Source organism: Diadema antillarum, unplaced genomic scaffold (assembly GCF_040938485.1).
Source record: "Diadema antillarum isolate AM-2024a unplaced genomic scaffold, OU_Dant_1.0 scf00000126, whole genome shotgun sequence".
Lineage (NCBI taxonomy): Eukaryota > Metazoa > Echinodermata > Echinoidea > Diadematoida > Diadematidae > Diadema > Diadema antillarum.
This window is the reverse complement of record NW_027271015.1, coordinates 1,372,360-1,391,680: the sequence shown is the minus strand read 5'-3', so window position 1 is coordinate 1,391,680 and position 19,321 is coordinate 1,372,360. Positions and strand designations below refer to the sequence as shown.

At 39.0% G+C, this 19,321-nt stretch overlaps 1 protein-coding gene across 2 annotated transcripts in view; it reads left to right on the top strand.

Annotated features, from left to right (window-relative positions):
- Window positions 1-19,321, top strand: part of LOC139720301 (uncharacterized) — a 75,841-nt gene that overhangs the window by 38,333 nt on the left and 18,187 nt on the right. The window contains exon 3 of one of the 2 annotated variants that reach the window (XM_071631663.1): window positions 4,434-4,547. The exons of the other annotated variant lie outside the window; for it this stretch is intronic. Within the exon in view, the coding sequence (XP_071487764.1) occupies window positions 4,434-4,547 (114 nt within the window). The remainder of the gene's footprint in view (window positions 1-4,433; window positions 4,548-19,321) is intronic. 2 annotated transcript variants of the gene reach the window in all.

Sequence of the window (19,321 nt, the reverse complement as noted above, 5' to 3'; positions counted from 1 at the left end):
GTAAATGCCCTTGTAGTCCATGTCACGCGCACGCAGATGTAGTGCTTCGATCGTGTAACCATCGTCAATACATACACGTAACAGGCGGAGGCAAAGGTACATCACAGAACTCTACACACAGTGCAGAGTGTGTAGAGTTCTGTGAGGTACATTGTGTGTGTGTGTGTGCGTGCGCGTCCGCCGGAAGATGTCGGAGATTTCGCTGCATCCATTATCTTTAGTATCCCCACTGTTTCAGCAAGCTAAAAGAGGACGGTCGAGAAAGCAGGAGTCCAGCGCAGGATTGGTGAATATTAAAACGCTCGGCTCTTTCGTCATGCACAAAAATGCATTATGCATCTATCTAATTAATTTTTTCTTTTTCGTCCTCGACGTCGACACGGAGGCGGAGCGGGGACGAAACACGCGCCATTCGATGCAGGATACTCTCCTGCGGCCGACGGCACCAGTCGCAGCTGCTCGGAGCCGACGGCTCGGGAGGAGATAGAGAAACCAGCAACGCCGGAATAAAACAGGAAATACATAAGGCCGCGACAACAACAACAACTTCGAGTATTATAGTAGTAGATGTATTGTTGAAGGACTGCTTGACAGTAGGTAACAAAATTGACTGCCATGGGTGTATTAGTAGATATTAGTGACCATTCATGGGTCATTTGTGACCCGCTACAACAAAAGGATCCTAAAGTCGCTGACGGGCGAGCCAAGCATGGCCCAGAAAAATGTTATTTTCAGGCCTTTTCTTTGATCATTTAGCTTCGAAATTTCGGCAGATGATAGAAGACACATTAGACTACAAAATTATGTAAAAACAGAAATCTGAACGTTTTGACAGATTTTGGTGATCTGACTTCAAACTCGATTTCCTCGGCTCACCCGTCAGCGACTTTAGGATCCTTTTGTTGTAGTGGGTCACATTTGTTTTCACTACCAGTACCACTGAATTAGTGATGTACTTAGTGCGTGTTCATTCAGTCATTTATTTTTTTTCATCTCCAATCAGAAACATATACGGTACATGTAGACAGGAATTTTTACAGAAAATAGTTGCATATATTAACATTACAATGTACAACAAATGAAATCTACAAGTTTGTAATTGATAAGAAAGATACATTGACAAAAACATATTGAGTGTATTGAAAATGCTGGAAATGGGTAGGAATGCTAAAAGGTAATGTTTGTATGGTACACTTCCCCCCTTCAAAAAAACAACAACCATAATACACATTAAATAACTGATAAGCTCTTATACATCAGAAGTGGAATTACAAAACTCAGTTTCATGAACTCATTGGGAACAGAAACCTAAGTAGCCCTATACAAACACTCCAGACACATCCCAGCACTAATTTCTTTATGGTTCAGTTGTATTAAGCAAGGTCTTAAAGAAACAACTAAACTATTATTTCTTTACACCTCTGCAGCACTTGCCAACACTGAAACTGAATGAGGGGAAATCTCATGCAGTTGGAAGGTTAGCTAAAGTGTGAAGGAAATAAATGTATTGTTTCATGGATTACTGCTGATATCATTGTACATAATGAAACAGTCCACACAATGTCTTGCATCAGTGTCTTTGCAACTGTACATATCTATCTGGATGGTAGATTTAAGACCACTTCCAGGTGCTATACGTATACATGCATGCACCATCTTTTGAAACTGGTAGAAGTGGTGGACCAAGATTGTGAGTAGTTAGACATATATCTTAGGTTGGCCAATATCATCTTATCTAGTGTGATGTAAGGATGCTGTTTGCTCCCTGTGAACGTAATATTTTATCAGTGATTAATGTGTGGCTTTCTGACAAGAAATTCTGTTATAATTCATTTCTTTCCCTGTGGTCATATCAGCACCAAATAAATCACTGAAGCAACTTTACATTGGTATTAGTATACAACATGCCACCAAGTTCCTCCCTTGCAGTAAATCACATCCAAGGAAATGTCTTTCCACGAGTAATTTGTGTAGCCCTGGATTGTTTGGTTTGCAAGGACCATATTGCTCTGAAAAAAAAAAACATGTATTCAATTGAATTATTGAAGATCTATGTTCATCCTGAGAAGTGTCACAGTACAACTCAAATTGAATCTGTGCATGATTGATGCAAGTAAGTTGGTTACCTCTCTACCTTTTATTTGCCTTTTATTTCCATCCTAATAATGATTGTTTGCCTGTTGTATGTGATTCTTTTCTGTTCATAATGTTTTGACATATATCTCTTCTTTAGTTTACTACAACATTTTTTTGAAATATTTGATCTAATTGCATCCCATGATATTTAAAGGGACACTATGGACAATGTATATGGTTTTACATCATGTAGTACATAAAATGATATAGTGCTACAAATAGATTTGTGGAATTTATTGTGGTCCTTGAGCAGACAAACCAATACTCTGAAGGGACAAAAACAAATTACACTGAACTAGGATGATGGCATAGGAGGCTTGCATATTCCAGTAATGTAACAAAGTAATTTCATTACAGTAACACTTTCTTAACAAATTCACTTGTGTAGATTTTATGCATGCTTTCATCTTTTGTTATGCTTCCATGAGCACCCAATCATGTATTCTTGAAGTTGCTATGTCATAATCCTTGTTCATTGCGATTTGTTATGAAGTTTGAAAACATTCTTGTTCCTTATCCCAATCACTATAAATTCTGTAAGACCCCGTTTACAATGCGGGGCTGGGCCGAGCCGCGGGCCCCGCAATTTTGTCCGTTTATACTGCCGGGCTCGGCCGCGCTTTTGATTCAAACCTTTCAATATGTTGTTGTAGTGGCGCTCTGCTTGTAAACAAATGCAATTTGGTATTGTCTGGTTTTCAGACCCTTTGCAAAATGAATTCCGTGGCGACGAAGTCGCCGTTCGGGCAAAGGCCTTTGCCGAAGGAAAAAATCCTTTGCAGGACAAAACCATCTTAAACTGTACTAGTTTTTGACGTTGAGGGGGTTAATATCCTGAACAACGAAATAGTACAGGCAGAGGGTTTGGAAGCCAGACTAAAATTGGCCGCGCATTTGGCCCAGTGTACGTTTACAATGAGAAAAGGCTGGGCTCGGCCGCGGCTCGGCCACAGCCGAGACCACCTCCAGTGCGAGGCCAATTTTGGCCTCGCATTTGGCCTTTTGCGCGTTTACACTGAAGCGGGGATGGGCCGAGCCGCGGCCAAGCTGCGGCCGAGCCTCGCGCTGTAAACGGGGTCTAAGTCTGTTTCAGTACAACCAATTTATAGATTTTCAAATGCAAAAGTCTGAAAATCATCTGCAGTTCTCCTTTAAAGAAAAGCCAGATATCAGGGTGCTACACATCCCTGTAAAAAAAAAAAAGGAGGAATGTTTTTACAATGCCTGTCATGCATGAAGTAAGTGAATTGTAGAAAGTTGCAGCCCATTCAAACAGGGGCATTTGCGCATCATGGTTTGAACAGGGCACGTCAGAGCTGTTTGTTATTTATCCCGGATGGGCAATCAACGAACCAGGGGGTCAGAAGTGAGTGACCAGGGAGCAACAGTCATTGCAGAACCGCAGCTCGCTGGAATGATAGTTTGGGAGTTGATGAGCGGGAGCGCAGAAGCGTAAAATGTCTGATCCAATCGGACGTTGGAATGTGAGGCTTGGGAAGGGGGGCACTCTGGGGCTATCACGAAGCCACATACGACTGGCAGTTCCTATTATCATGTTTCATTCACCTTGACATTGAAGAATCTATGGCATCGCTTTAAGGATGATGGAAGCACGTGAGGGTTGTAGCCTTCATCACTCATTATCAAGTCCCAGGCAAAGAATGTGCCCTCTACAGTATAGGCAATTGAAAACTCGACATCAACTTAGTATGTCATGTATAGTGCAATGTACAGTCAATATGGGAATTTTGTTTTTGTTTTGTGTTTGTTTTTGTTTTTGTTTTTGTTTTTGCCTCAGACTCAAGAATATTTTACCTTCATGTCTGAGGATAATAGTGAAATACATAGTTGAAATTGTGTTCATCTTTTTATGAAATCAGAGAGGGAGACATAAAAACAAAATAAAGAATTGATTTCAACAAGCTTTATCCTGTCTGAAAATTGAATTTCTGTGGTGTTATTTTGCTTTAATGAAGGACAAAATTTTTGGCTTTATATCCCTATTATTTCCTTATTCATCCCTCTTTGACCTTAAATATTATTTTGGTTAGAACAAGCCATTACTTAGGAAGATTTTGTTTTCAATTTCTTCTCAGAATTATTTCTCCTACTATTGGATAAAGGGTCCCAAAAGATATTTTGAGGACTTCACAAAGATGGAAAAATTATAATTAATAAAGATTGATTGCATGTACTTTTCAATAAACATCCCTTGGGAGCAAGATATTTTTGAAATTTTTCCTAATTAGCAGATGCATTAAATCTGAATTTTACACCCCCCCCCCCCTTTTGCCCAGGACCCATCCATAGAACCAGTTGCATGTGAAGTCCAACCCTGCATGAATTCATTTGAAGCTCATCGGCAACCTGACAGGACCAGTCCTGAGCGTGTGGAGAGGGTGCACACAAATGTAAGCTATGACAGTCTGTATTTTATGTTAAAGGGATCATATAGTTTTGGTTGAGACCTAATTTCAGGTTTCTAACATTTTTTTTGGTGAGATAATGAGAAACCGCTTATGAAATATGAAAGAACATGTAATTCTATGAGGAATTCAACGTTTATTTGATGAAAATTGGTTTTGAAATGGCTGAGATATCCAAAAAAGAGCGATTCTAATAAAGTGTGGGACCCACACTTCATTACAATTGCTTTGTTTTACTTTGCTTTTGGACGTTTCAGTCATTCCAAACCCGATTTTCATCAAATAAACTTTGAATTCCTCTTAAAATGGTATGTTCTGTACTATATCATAAGTGTTTTCATGGTATCTCGCAAAAAGTTAAAAGCCCAATTCTCATCCCCACCAGTACTGTACCATCCCTTTAATTGTATCAGCAAAGGTAAGCTGCTGGCTCTATACACACAACAGTAGCAACACAACTGAAAGGGCAGCAAGTGCCCACAGTACCCTTAATGGCTGTTGCATCATCGTCAATGATATAGGCGGTCAGTGATTGGTTTTTGGGATCATCTCATCATATCTTCACAAGATGAGAAGACAGCCCAAATTTGGGAGAGGTTCTATCAAAAAAAAAAAATCATAGCACTGAGGAATTGTCCAATGATCAGGGCAACAAACAAACATTGACCTTGCAGTTGTTGTGACATAGTATTGTTGTTATATTATCCATATTAATGTCCGAGAGTTTGATTCATGAATGAAAATCATTCATTCACGAAAACATTCACCCAGAGCATTGATAATAACCATTTGATGCCTGTCCCATGTCATGAATCATGATAAAGCTTTTCTGAGCTTATCCCTTTTTGAAAACAAAACCTTGAATGAAAGAAAATGTTGGTAACAAGAGCAGAGGAATGATGACATTCAGTAAGTACCTACTTAAAAGTATTTTCTAAAATTAGATATTAGGAAAACAGTTATATGAGTGACCAGGTTTCATAATGGTGCATGTACGACTTTTATTCCTTTTACATGAGTTATAGAACCCCTACTTATGTATCCTGCTTAAAAAGAATAAATTGTCTGTCACTTTATCTTCATCCAGACATAATTCCTTGGTGACAGGGACTCAGATACCATTACACACTTAGTTTTATTCATTGCAAGGCATTACTTCCATTGTTATGTAATGCTGACTGGTATGTAGTGGTCAATAAAAACCTGGTAGATAGGACTGTGCAGACCCATGACGGCATACTATTAATGTTTACAGGCTGCTTTTGATGGAAGGTGCCAGACAGCACAGGGTATTATGCTGCCCTAGGTATATAAAGAGATATATTACATGTATATCACTGGACAATCTTGATGCAGAAGAACACCCGCTCCAATCAAGGGAAACTTAGTTTATAAAGAGAGTGAAAATGGATATAACACAAAAAAATATATTTCCTTTATGACACAAAAGATTACTTGTATTGCAGTGTGTGTGTAATATGGTGAAAATTTAGTGATTATGATTTCAGAGTATATTGCCTGGCAAAGATATGTGTGTACGGCTTCTACATTTTGTAATCATGCAAAGTTTGGAAGAGATGTGCAAAGCAGGCAATGAGAGAAAACAGCAAAGTCACCAGTACCTGCATTAACTTACTATTGATTGTGACGTAGCCATTGTGTGCTAGAACATTTAGGAGTTTGTGTTTATGTCCGGAATACCAGTCAACCATCACAAAATAGTCTTAAGCAGGGTTGGATTTCCTTTCAGCCATTCAGAGAAAAGGAAACCAGACAGATTATACCTTTAAACTCTTCCAATCGAGCTTATCCAACCATTCAAGACTGCCAACTTTCCGGTATTTGCTGACGTAAATAATGGGATTCCATGACCTTTTAATGCCTTCAGGGATGTTTTGATGATTTCTGTCTTATGTACGGTACATTACCTACAGCTCCGTATAAAATACTGCAATTGCTATTACATGATGAAGTAATAACATTATGTAGATAGTGTCTAGACCAATAATTAAGAACAATCACTTCACAATTCTGAGCATTATTTTTTTATTTGTTTGTCACTATTGGCCTCATAGCTCAAGTTATAAAAAAAGTAACATGTAGGAGGCCTAATGTTCTGCCAGTTGTTACTAGTAGTCCACTGATCACAGCTTACCTTTACCATACATGTGTTTCCATTAGGCTAACTACTGTACAGTAGTGATATGTATTGGCTATGAGTGCCTTGATTGTCTGCATTCACCGTGCACAAACCGTGACCTGGGTTATGGTATTATGTCAAGTCTGCAATAGGATGATCTCACGACCAAGACATGTTACCTGCCCCTCCCCCACACTCCCTCACCTTTCCCTGAACACCCCTCCCCCCCCCCCCCCCCCCCCCACCTCACCTCTAGTCTCAGGGTCTAGAACTGCAAGGAAGAAGAGCTATGGAGCTATACCACTGATGAAGGGAACTGTCACAGGCATAGGACCAGTAAGGGGAGGGGAGAGTCCGGAGGGAAGGTTACCTTGCATTCTGCTTTGTCTGGGATGGCAAAGGGTATTACAGCCAAATGCCTCTCAGGTGACCATCCCTGTCTAAGAACTAATGATAGTAGATCCTGGATTAATCAGGCATTATCACTTAATGGATGTCACTGTTTGATCTATTTTTAGCAAAAGAGAGAGAGAGGTCTTCCCATTTCACCTCTTTAAGAAGCTTGGGTACAAAACATGACATTATGTTTGGAGTAGTTGGATGCATAGATGTGTGATGAATTTCCCAGTAAAGAAGATGGAACTCGTTCTTTATTTGAGCCAGGAATGCTCATTGTGGTTCAATGTACAATGTGTATATGCACCAGAGCGAACAATCCTATTGCTTATGGCTTGATTTAGCAGGAACTGGTTTGATTTTACGAACCCATTCCCTGGTAGTAGTAGTGTGACTAGGAGTTATGAACAAGACCATCATAATAGTAAGTTAAAGTAGAGGGTAGTGACCTCAATCTATTTTGATATACATCTTTGCTCTGTCAACACTTGTTTGGCTTGAGCTTGCATTGAGTAAAATTACTGCTACACTGACAAATACTGAGATGAGTAAAATACACGCTGGAAAAGTGTACTATAAAGTATTCTTCCAGCTGGCTGCAAAGTGAAGATTAATCTCTGTAATGAAGGGAAGAGTACATTGTTGAAGCAACATGAAGGAGGAGTAAACGATGGGTCTATTGAAGGTGACCTTGAAAAGAAAAAGGAAGCTTTTGTCATTATTGATATTCCTGTAAGACATACCCACAAAGAAACAGCTCATGTTGAAGCTTTTCTTTCGATAGAAGAATGAAAACATGAGAAGGTACAATGGACTTTTTGACAGACTATATTAACCCGTTCTGTACAGGAACCTGGTGACATGCGTATTAAGTCTGTGGGCATTTCAGAATTCAGTATGGAATGGATTAAGTTGTCAGTCATGGTGTTTAACCCCACATTTTATTCATATCAGTGCAGTGTAGATATTGTTCGGTTCTTCCATGTGCCCACGAGACCCTTTGTACGTGTGCTCCATCCCTACTTTGGGGCTCGCCAGTCTCGATCCACCTTGCTCTTTTCCAAGCAATGGTGTAACCGTGTATCTCGGATGTGACATTGAGGTCACGAAATGTCATCCGGCCCACTAAGCGTACGCAGGACTTGTGCTTGAGGGATGGTGGGGGAAGGTTGACTGTCATTGATTTCATACAGTGATTGATTATTGGGAGCCACCACTTCATCATGAGATCCAGCACCGTGGATGCACTTAATGTGCTGGTGGTAGGTGTAGTTGGGATGATAAATGGTGGGGTGTGGTAGGGAGGAAAGAGAGGTAGTGCCTGTACCAATGCAATCCTTGACATTAAAACCACAGCAAGAAAGTGCACTGAAGATGATGGGCAGAGAAGATAACATATCAGACTGGAAAAATTACAACTAATTCGTGTTGATAATGAAGGGCATTTCTTTAAAAGGAATACATCTGAAGGAGTCACTGACGAAAATAAGTGACATTTTACAAGTTGTGTAGAGATAGAAAGAGAGAGGATGAAAACTAATGAATCTTCATGACTTATGTTTAGATGCAGAGAACAGGAAGAAGTACATTTAGATGGAGTCCCAAGTTAAGAGTCTGGCGTCAGCGTATATTGCAAAGTAGTAAAAAGTTTGATGTTGAAGGAGCCAATGTACTAGTACTTAGTTTCCAGGTATCCCATCAACCTCATCATATGCTGTGATGCAGTCATCCTTGGACTGTATGACAAACCATCATTTATATTTCTGGAGCATAGAAACCAGGGTTTAAATTTCTATGTGTCTATGTTTATTGATTATTGAAAGATATTGTATATTGTGACTATGATATTTTGCCAATTGAGATATTAAGACAACTTTTAAGGTTGAATCCACTCTGGAGAACCGCAGTGTCAGAATGGGAAATAAGTTGCTTTTTTATGTGTGTTTGTGTGTTTGGTTTTTTTTTTTTTCAGCACAAAAGTAAGTGATTTCCAATGTTTAAGATGATATGCAGGGCATTTGTGGTGCAGGAAACAATATTTTCATGAGTTTTTGATGTGGGGAATGTCATTTAACCCATAAAATTTTAAAAAATAAAGTACTATGATACATTAAGGCCTACTGGGTATTACAATGTGACTCGTTTCCTCATATGTCATGATAAGCTTGCTACTTGGTAGTTTTTTCCCCTCTAGTGCCTGAAGAAACAAATGTGTATGCAGTATTTATGTGCAATGTGCAATGTACAAAAGCCATGTGACAGAATTTAGGGAGAAAACATATTTGGGTCATTACAGTTTCAATTCCTGGTCAATGACATTCCTAAGGTGATGCTAGCTATATACTTCTTGTCAAATGAGTTATTTTTTACTCAAAAGTCTTTAGCCCATTTGCTTCAATATGTCAGACTAGATGCATTATCATGATGAGGGGAAAAAACCCTCCTTTTGACCTCTGACATTCTGGTACTTAGAAAATATGCCATCACAGGAAAAAGTGACATAGGAATATATAGATATATAATCCCTTGGATATTGTTTATCTCACTCTGGTATGGCTTGATTGTATGAGATGGATGGGTAGGAGTTTCACATCCGCTGAAGATAAACATGGGGAGGGGGAGATATAGGTCATTCAACACTTATCTGTCATGATTTAGTAAAAATCGTGTTATGCTATTTGTTCCTGTATTGACTGTAACCAAAGATGGCATGGCATGTAGAATATGAATTATCAGCAACAATACAGTAGACATGTAATGGATCCCAATATCATCCAGATCTTGAAGATTTGATTTAGTGCACTGTATAGCAGTCAACTCAAAGGCAGTCTAGAATTTAGGGTGTAAAAGAAATCCCATGTACAGAGAAAGTCTATCTAAATGTACCTTGATATCTAAGTTCTTATCCTTTCCTCAACCTCAAATTTTTGAATAGTGTAATGACAAGTTATTATGGATTAAATTCCATGTACACCTTTGCAGGAATTAAGTGGAAATTGCAAGCAAAGTTTGTTAGAGGCCAGTACTTACACCCAGGTACTTAAAGTATACAATAAGGCCTTTGAGAAATCATAACTGGTGAATATGATAATGAATATGTCTATATCTTTTCTTTGACCTCATATTAGTAGAAATCATTGTTTCAATTCAATTACATCAAAATTAGTGAGAATGAATGAGGAATTTAGGAGAACTTGCTAGCAGAGTTTGTTAGAGGCATATTAGTCACACGCATGTACTTAAAGTATACAGTTAGTCCTGTGAGAAATCATAACTGGTGAATATTATACTGGATAAATATATGTATGTCTTTCCTTAGATCTCAAATCAGTAGAAATCATTGTTTCAATTCAATCAAATCAAAATGAATGAGAATGTTTCCTTTGCAGTATATAGATTGTTTGACATTGCTCATATGGAAGACTGGATGTGACCTAGACAGACAAGGAAAATAGAGAATTTATGGAGCAGCAAGTTTTTGCCGACACATCTTTGAGTCTATTCTAGCCATTTCCAAAACTTCATGTCATCAAACCCCAAGTCCTAGGGCAGCACTTTGTGTGTGGTGTGGGAAGATTGATTAAACACATTTAGGTTTTGCATACTGCAGGTACTACTTTGGAAGTGTTGTCGGCACAGCCCTCATATCCCTTTACTGTGTGAAAGGTGTTACAAAACACTGCAAGCATGGTAGCAGGTGGGACTAATGAGGCATATAACTTCAAGTCCTCCCTTCAGATTCTGTGTAGGGATAGGTGCTTGTGTCTTCGTCACATCTGGGCCATGTGTCAGGCTGGTAACTACGTAGTCTTGCGCCTAAGATAACTCTGATCATCTCATCATTTTGCTATCATTGCATTTGACAGACAACCAGAAAATGCCAGTGTAATTGATCATTTGTTCCTTCAAAACTGTTTTTAATGCGCTATAATACAGAATGTTAATGTCAGGATACAGTATGGAAGTGAGATGAACAAAAAAAAAATACAGCATACCCTTGACTTCCAACGAATGAAAGAATAAAACATTCAAATCAATGTAGACGATGCACATGCTTTCAATCTTGAAGTGATGTGATAGACTGAAGAATAATGCAGCTAGTCAAGAAGCTAGCGATATTTGTATATATATATTATATATATATGTATATATATATAATATATATATTTATATACATATATATATATACACACACACATTGTAACAATAGATAGGTAGATATATGCTGCACTACAGGTGATGTAATGTAAAGCACTGTGAAACAACTTATAGTTTGAGAGCTTGAGAGCACTATATGAATGTAATTATATTATTGTATTGTAGATAGATAGATAAATAGATAGTTAGATTGATAAATAGAGAAGTAGATAATGGATAGTAGTCTGTTATTATTCCACCAATCCTCCCCCAGCTTTAAATGGCAAACAGTGAAAGCAAACTACACAGGCCATACAGGTGTAATGATCATCAATAGGGTAATTGAACATTCCTGTGAGTAACGACCGGTGCATGATGGAGGAGGATACATTTGTCACCGGCTCCCTGCACCTGTTCCAAGCGTCCTAAGGCCACCAACGCAGCCAGAGGAAGGCTGGTACACTAGCTGCTCCCACAGGCTTTCCGCATCCACGGTTCTCTGGCCCCATTGTACTGTGGCATTTTCTGTTCGGGGGGCAGTCAACATCAGCTGTGGCAGGTTGACATCCATTGCTGAACTCCCCTCCTCAGAGCAATTCTTGAGATTTGAAAGGAAGATTGCTAAGTGAATGGGGATCTGATATTCATTTTTCCCCTTTTATTAAAGGTATGAAGTCACTTTGAGTATATTTTCATTCATGATTATGACTACTGCCAAGCACCCTCTGAAAGAGTAGAGGGGAGGTTAGGGTGAACTGCTGGTCATTCTGCAAGAGGTCGCATGGTACACTCCCTCCCCTCAGTCTGTGGGCGCCTACTGAAAAAAAAAGTAAATTGTGACTTATATGCTGATTTGAACACTTTGCAGCTTCATTCCACATTGTGTAATTTGTTGCCTACTTTTAACTTATTCAGACATATTTATGTTTTAGTGATCAATGTAAATTCACACAGTAAGTGTAGTGCCTTCATAACATTATCATTTAAGTCGATGATACAGACTCTTGTCTTTTTTTTTGGGGGGGGGGAATAGGACTGTATCATAAGTTTATACCAACATCATTTTATAGAATACAGCTTTCTTCTTCAACAGAAGAACTAGTAGAACAAATCCTCATCAACATGCACCCTTGGCAAAGACTCCCCTCCCTCTGTTTGTCAGTTATACCACTGTCTGCACCTGTGTCTTGTTGGCTAGGTATGAAATTGTTTCTATTAACCCTTCACAAGTTAGTATACCAGGATGGACACCGGAGTCATCACCCTCTAAGCTCCCCCATCCTGTGTCAACATAGCATTTGGAGCTGTTGAAGGCATGAGAGAACAAATGTTGTGTTTTGTCTGTAACAGCCAGGGGACAATGATGCCATACTGAGCCAATGGTGTTAACAGTCTTCTGTTTGTCATTGTGTTGAATTCTTACCAGGGATAGTCTTTGCCATCTTTTGTAATCAGCAAAAAGAAAAAATATGTGTTTATCATAATAGTAATTGCTTAAAATAATGATCACTGTTGGAGCAAAGTTCCAGAGGCACTTACTAGGAAACCGTTTTGGTATCAAGTAGCAATGGTTGTGGTGGAGTTCATTAGAAGTGCAAGTGCTTAAAGGCAGAGTGCAGTCATACGTTGCTCATGGGAATAAAGTATGTCACCGGGCTGGAGACTACTTGGCAACCTGGTGGAGACTTGAGTCTCCGCGGTCACAGAGTGGTCATCGAGACGTCTCTGCGATGTCCCCGCGACTTCTTCTACAATGCAGCTGAGTCTCTTTGAAGTTGCGAGAGGATCAAACATGTTCAATTTTCTTGGAGACTCTTTTTCAGTCTCCAGCAGGTTGAGGAGACATCTCCATGATGTCTCCACAAAGTCTCCTCCTAGTCAAGGCCAAGTCATGGGGACTAATTCTATTTGTGAGGTCTCTGAGATGTCTCAGCAACTTTGTGGAGACCAATTGGCGACCTACCAGAGACGTCGCTGAGATGTCTCTGGTGACGTCTCCATGACTTCCAGTTGAATAAATTGTCATCCTTTTTGGAGACATCTCTGAAGTCACCCTGGAGTCTCCTTCTTGGTAAGAACACAAGCCATTTTGGGTCTCTCAAGTTGCATGAGTCATGGCAACATCAGTTGCTGCAGTCACAGCAGAGTCTACTCCAGTGAGATACGCCCTTTACCTTCTGCTCATGGGAACATGGTGTGTCATTCAAATAATGTATGAGATTTCACAACCTTGTAGGACTGGCTTATCAGAGCATCATGAAAAGCTCAAAATTGATTGATTAGATTATCTTTTTAAAGAAATCTGAAGTAATATTTATGTAAGTATTTTTATTACATAAAGTTTTCATTGCATTAATTTTGTGGACCACTGGAGTCAAAGATAATATCTTTACTAGACCAGTAATACGACACATATGAAATAGAGTGCTTCCACAAGCATATACATAGGACACAATGATCTTGAAATTTTTGAGCAAAAAAATTCCTTCAAGTTTGCTCTTCAAGTGTGCAGTATTATTCATGTGGTATGATTTCTGAGATGAATTCTTAGAGGCCCACAATCGAAAGAATCATTTGATTTCTGACACTGCATCAAGAATTGACTTGATTCAGTAGCCAGTGGGGGAAGAGGAATGACTATATCAGAAGATGGTGTCAGAGTTAAGACTGAATTATGAGGAAACTCACAAAGAGCTGGCTGAAGGAGAGAGTCAATTTGATGCTGACCTAGAATAGGCTGCTTTAAAGTTGTGATAATGACTGAATATCAAATGTCTCAACATTTCTGCACTTGATGTGCTTGATCACACTTCACCTTAAGACCACTAACACACCACACACACATACACACACACTCCAATTTTCTGCCTCATTTGCTCAATTATCTCTTGCTCCAGTTGGTCAGGCACACATTAAAGGCACCAGTCATTTCATTGAGACTCAAACAAAAACTGGTGCAATACAAGTAAACTGTGAGAGATCATCCAGTGATCATATCTCTTCATTGATCACTAAGCAGCATTTATTTAATAGATCAGATTTCTTTAAATGTTAGCACCTCACTTTACACAAGACCTTTTAATATTTTCCATCAAAATGTGTCCAATGCTTAGCAATTGGTACTTTAATGGACATGCGGTAAAGTTCTTAAAGATAATAAAAAGTTTTGGTACCTCAAAAGTTTCCCTGAATTTCCTTGTCTTGGTTTGTGTTTCACGTTAAAGTACGTTGTCTGTGAGAATTACTCGCCCCAAAGTGCTCTCATGTCTTAGTAATCATGCAATAATGGTTTCGTACCAGAGCCGTCGCCGTACGGCGTCGATAAATATTGTACGAAACCACTGACTGCGACCAGCAGCGTGCAGCCCATTGTACGCATAGCTAACTGTGACCAGCAGCCCCATACGCATAGCGTAATGGGGCTTCGCATTGTAGCATTCAGGATCATGACAGAATTAGTATCACGGGTAAATGGCAACTTAAAATCCAAAAATTTCTTCGATTTGAAGACTTACCAATTAAGTTGAAGTATTGAAAACAGGCTTCGAACAACATTTGGTTCTACCAATAGTCCCTTTCTTTTCGAATTGATGACTGAATGTGACTCGGTCGAGAGGACCTTGGGAGAGCTACTATACTGACTACTACGGCCAGCGCATGCGCACACAAACATCTTATCCGTTGATGGATTTGAAATTTGTGCGCATGTGATGTGTTCACATGCACTGGCTGTAGTATTCAGTGTATGGTAGCTCTCCCAAGGTCCTCTCGACCGAGTCACATTCAGTCATCAATTCGAACAGAAAGGGACTGTAGGCAGAACCAAACGTTGCCCGAAGCCTGTTTTCAATACTTCACCTTAATTGGTAAGTCTTCAAATTGAAGAATTTTTGGGATTTTAAGTTGACATTTATCCTGCAATACTAAATCTGTCATGATCCTGAATGCTACAATGCGAAGCCCGATTACGCTATGCGTATGGGACTGCTGGTCGCTATGCGTATGGGGCTGCTGGTCGCAGTTAATTGCATGATTACTAAGACATGAGAGCACTTTGGGGCGAGTAAGTCTCACAGTGTAAGTTATATGAAAGGTACTTTAACCTGAAACACAAACTAAGACAAGGAAATTCAAGGAAACTTTTGAGGTACCAAAACTTTTTATTATCTTTAACAAGATTGAAGTTCACATTTCATTTCCACAATATCTAAGCAGTTATAAAGAAGCATCATAAAGTTAATTTTGCTATGATGAGAGCCTTTTATACTTGGATCATTGCAGTTGCGTGGGCGTGGAATAAATGTGAAGTGGGACAAGCCTTTCAAACATGCAGCATGAGTCCACATTGTGTCAGAGATCAGATGAGTATATAAATGCTAGGATGATTTGTACTAAAAAAACAAAAGACAAAAAAAGATAATGTGTTTCAGAATGAGAGTAAAGGTTGGTTTAGTAAAACAGGTGAGTAATTCCTTATCTTGTAAGGCATCTAAAGTGAATATGATCATTATCAAAGTCACTTTAAGTTGCTTAATTGTGCATGCGGCTTAAAACTCAATGCAAGCAGGAGGGTCACTGTAAAGGGCAGGTACAGCATGGTGGGCTCGTGAGGCTTGATCCAAAGGGACATGTGTTTGGAGTTAGAGAAGTAAATTGCCCAGAAACGTGTAGTAATAATGAAATTGAGAGCATATGGCTGCTGATGATGAGAATGGACTATATGAGAATATATACAGAGAGATTGCACATAAGACTTGAATACTGCATGCATGTTTGTTTGTTTGTTTGTTCATTTTCCATTTGAGAAGATGGCTGGATAGCCCATATTCAGCTGGTCTCTCATGGAGTCCAGTTGGATGTGAAGAGGGACCACTTCACCAGGTTAAACACCCTTCATGAATAGCAGCATTTCCTTGGAACCCTCAGGATATGTGATCAGCAAAATGGGCCCTGCAAGAGATCACATTGACTGGTGTAATGTAACCTGGTGATTTAAATCCTGGCATCAATATACCCTTTGCAGGCTCTCCAAACAAGAAGAAAATATATTTCAATTAGGATAAAAATTAATATCCATGACACAGCATGATCATGATGATGAATGTCTAGTGTTGACGATTGTAACAATGAGATGATAATGATACAAGACTATCATATCACTATGATAGATTGTTTTCATATATGGATTTTGCTAATAATGATAGCTGCAGTAAAATAGCTGTTGATTTGCAATTTTAGTATAGTACTTCAAATGTTGATTTTGCATGTGGAGTTCAAACAGACAGCATCAAAGTTTGCTACTAGGCACAGAGATGCTATACTTTCAAACTGAGTGGTGAGGTTGATGAATGGAGACCAACTACATCATGGCCAACACAGCTGATTGGAGGGGTGGGGGGGGGGGGGAGTCTCTGGTAGTTGTGGTAGACCATGTGATGGTCTTGCAGGGATACAAACATGATTATCGTCTGCTTAGAGCACCATGCCAATCAATGGTAGTCCGAGGCAAGAGGCCCGGCTCACTCCAACATGTCTGTAGCTCTGTATGTCTGAAAGTCCCAGGTACCCTAAAATGTGGCTTGAACTACTGTTCACTTAGTCATCAAGTCTTATCTCAGTTAGATGTCTTCTTTTCATCTCTATCATTTCCGTCATCTCCGGTTGTCACTCGGTCAAAGGGGAGGGAAGATACAGAGTACCGAAAAGCATCTAAATTCAAATAAGTATAAATGTCTCCAAGAGGATTGCATGCTTCCATACTGTAATATCAAGTTTCTTTTCTGTTTTCTGAAAGCATATGAAACAATACATATTTTTCACTTTTGCAAAGTGTTTGAAGGTGAAATACAACACTGTGTAAGGCAGCACCCTTTTCTACTTCATATTTACTCTCATAGGTTCATATGATTTAATTGCTACCTTAAATAACAGGTGACCTTAGCAAAAATGGAAACTAAATTTTATTTGTGAATCACATGTCACAAAAGTTTTATTTGCTGGTACTATGCTAGGAAAAATCTGCACAAACACAATCTTAAAAAATATATATTTTAAGTAGTTTCTTTAAATGCTGTAGTCTGTGAATATAAATATCAAGGAGTTTCAAGGAGAATTTTTCTGTTCTTGCATCTGGCTATCATATACCCCAAGAAATGGGCAAGCAGTATATGTATCCCTTCAAAGGGCGATTTTGGACAGATATTGCCTGTTTAGAAATATGACACACTCGACCTCCCTTTGGGAGTTACAGGTATATTCCAGTTATATTTCCCAAGAGTTTATATTTTCCAAAAGTGGGCAGCGCATAGGGAAAATATTGTCTCGAGGGGAAAATGTAGCTCCCAAGAGACTGTCAAGTGTTGTATTACAAGGATAGACAAGGTAATATTTGTTATATTACATGATCTACACAAATGCACATCATTTCATTCCAGCCCTGTCAGCAGCCAGTCAAATCCTTGAATTATGTCAGCTGATGTGACATCACTGCAGGCAATATAACAATTGTGATCCTCACTGCATTTAGTCACATGATAGAATTGTGACCAATCACAGAACATTTTTTAAGTAGATCATCTTATATAATGATGTCGTTCCATCGATGTTTGGAGCTCTATGAGTTGGTAGGTCTTCCACCCAGTAAACCTCCAAATACCACTTTCCCAAGATGTCATTGACATTCAATGCAAAGGGGTTGGCAATGGTAATGACAGAGGTGACCACACAATTTATTACTTGATATGTGGGCTTATTATTGCTACTTTTTGTAAATTTGCAAGGATAAAGTGTATTTTCTGTGAATGCTTTATGTGCTGCACAAGGAAATAATGGAAACATAGGGAGCTGTTTGAGTCCAACTGATTCACTCGTAACCAGTGTCATCTCCAGATTTTATATCTGAGAACAGGAGATATCGATAAAAATCTGTTTTGAGTGTTATTTCCTGTAACATCCAATGACCAATTCTTTGAATTTAGAGTGACTTGCATGAAAACATTAAATGGACTGTGATATATCAGTGAAGACACGATTGACATCAATGAAATGAACTTAAGTGACTTCTGAAGTAATAGGCCCTCTCTATTTCTGCAGTGATGCACTGTGTCGATCAGAACACTTCCTATCTGTGTGCAGATTTGTCTTTCGTGGATGTTAGCCTTCATTGCAGTCCAGGCAAAGTAGAATGCCTGACTGAACACTGAATGCAGAGTTTGATATATGCTGTATTGTGATCTCTTGTAACTGACAAGAAAAAAAAAAGGAAAAATCTTGTTTTTGATATATTTCAAGGATGTCCTAGAAACCTAGAAGCATATCTAACCAGCCTTAGCACTGGTAAAAGTTGAGCGTGGCATCAGAATGGCTGTTTGTACTGTTCAGTCGTTTTGTTTGTTTGTACATTTTAAGCAAGCCATTACAAACAGGTATGCAATAGACCAGTTCTGTAATGTATTGAAGATTTTATGGGTGCTGTGTCTGCAAAAATTGCCCATAACAACCAGAAAGCTTACCATACTTAGCAACAACTGAGTGAATTCCTGCCTATAGAACTTAATTGGGGGAGGGGGGGGGGGAGGAGTTGAATGAAATGATTTTGTTTTTAGGAAAGGGGGGGGGAGAAGCATCCATAAATTGTAATAAATTACAGAAATGGTCTGTTTAGTTGTTTGTGCTCTCTTGCAGGGGACCTACACACATATTCATAGGAGGGCTTCTAAAGCATAAATTTGTTTAGAGAAATGACCAGGATTTGGTTTTTACATGAAAATCCTGTCCTGTGTTCTTTTGTACCATCAACAAGGTGTTCAGTGTATGCTTAGAAATTATTAATGAGCAGCATCACTTTCAGTTGTGAAGCTGATGCAGAGCATGATGAGTGAACTGTTTAGGGCCACTATAATTCATTCAGAGTATACTGTCATTACTGTCAGCTATGTAGACACATTGTTAGTAACATTAAGCATCATTTTTACTTTCACTTTTCTGACAAAAATTAATGCTTTTGTCTTTCAGTTTCCATGACACAAGTTAAATGTGAATTTAGTGGACAGTGCAGGAGATTCAAGCATTAAAGCTGTGTTATCAG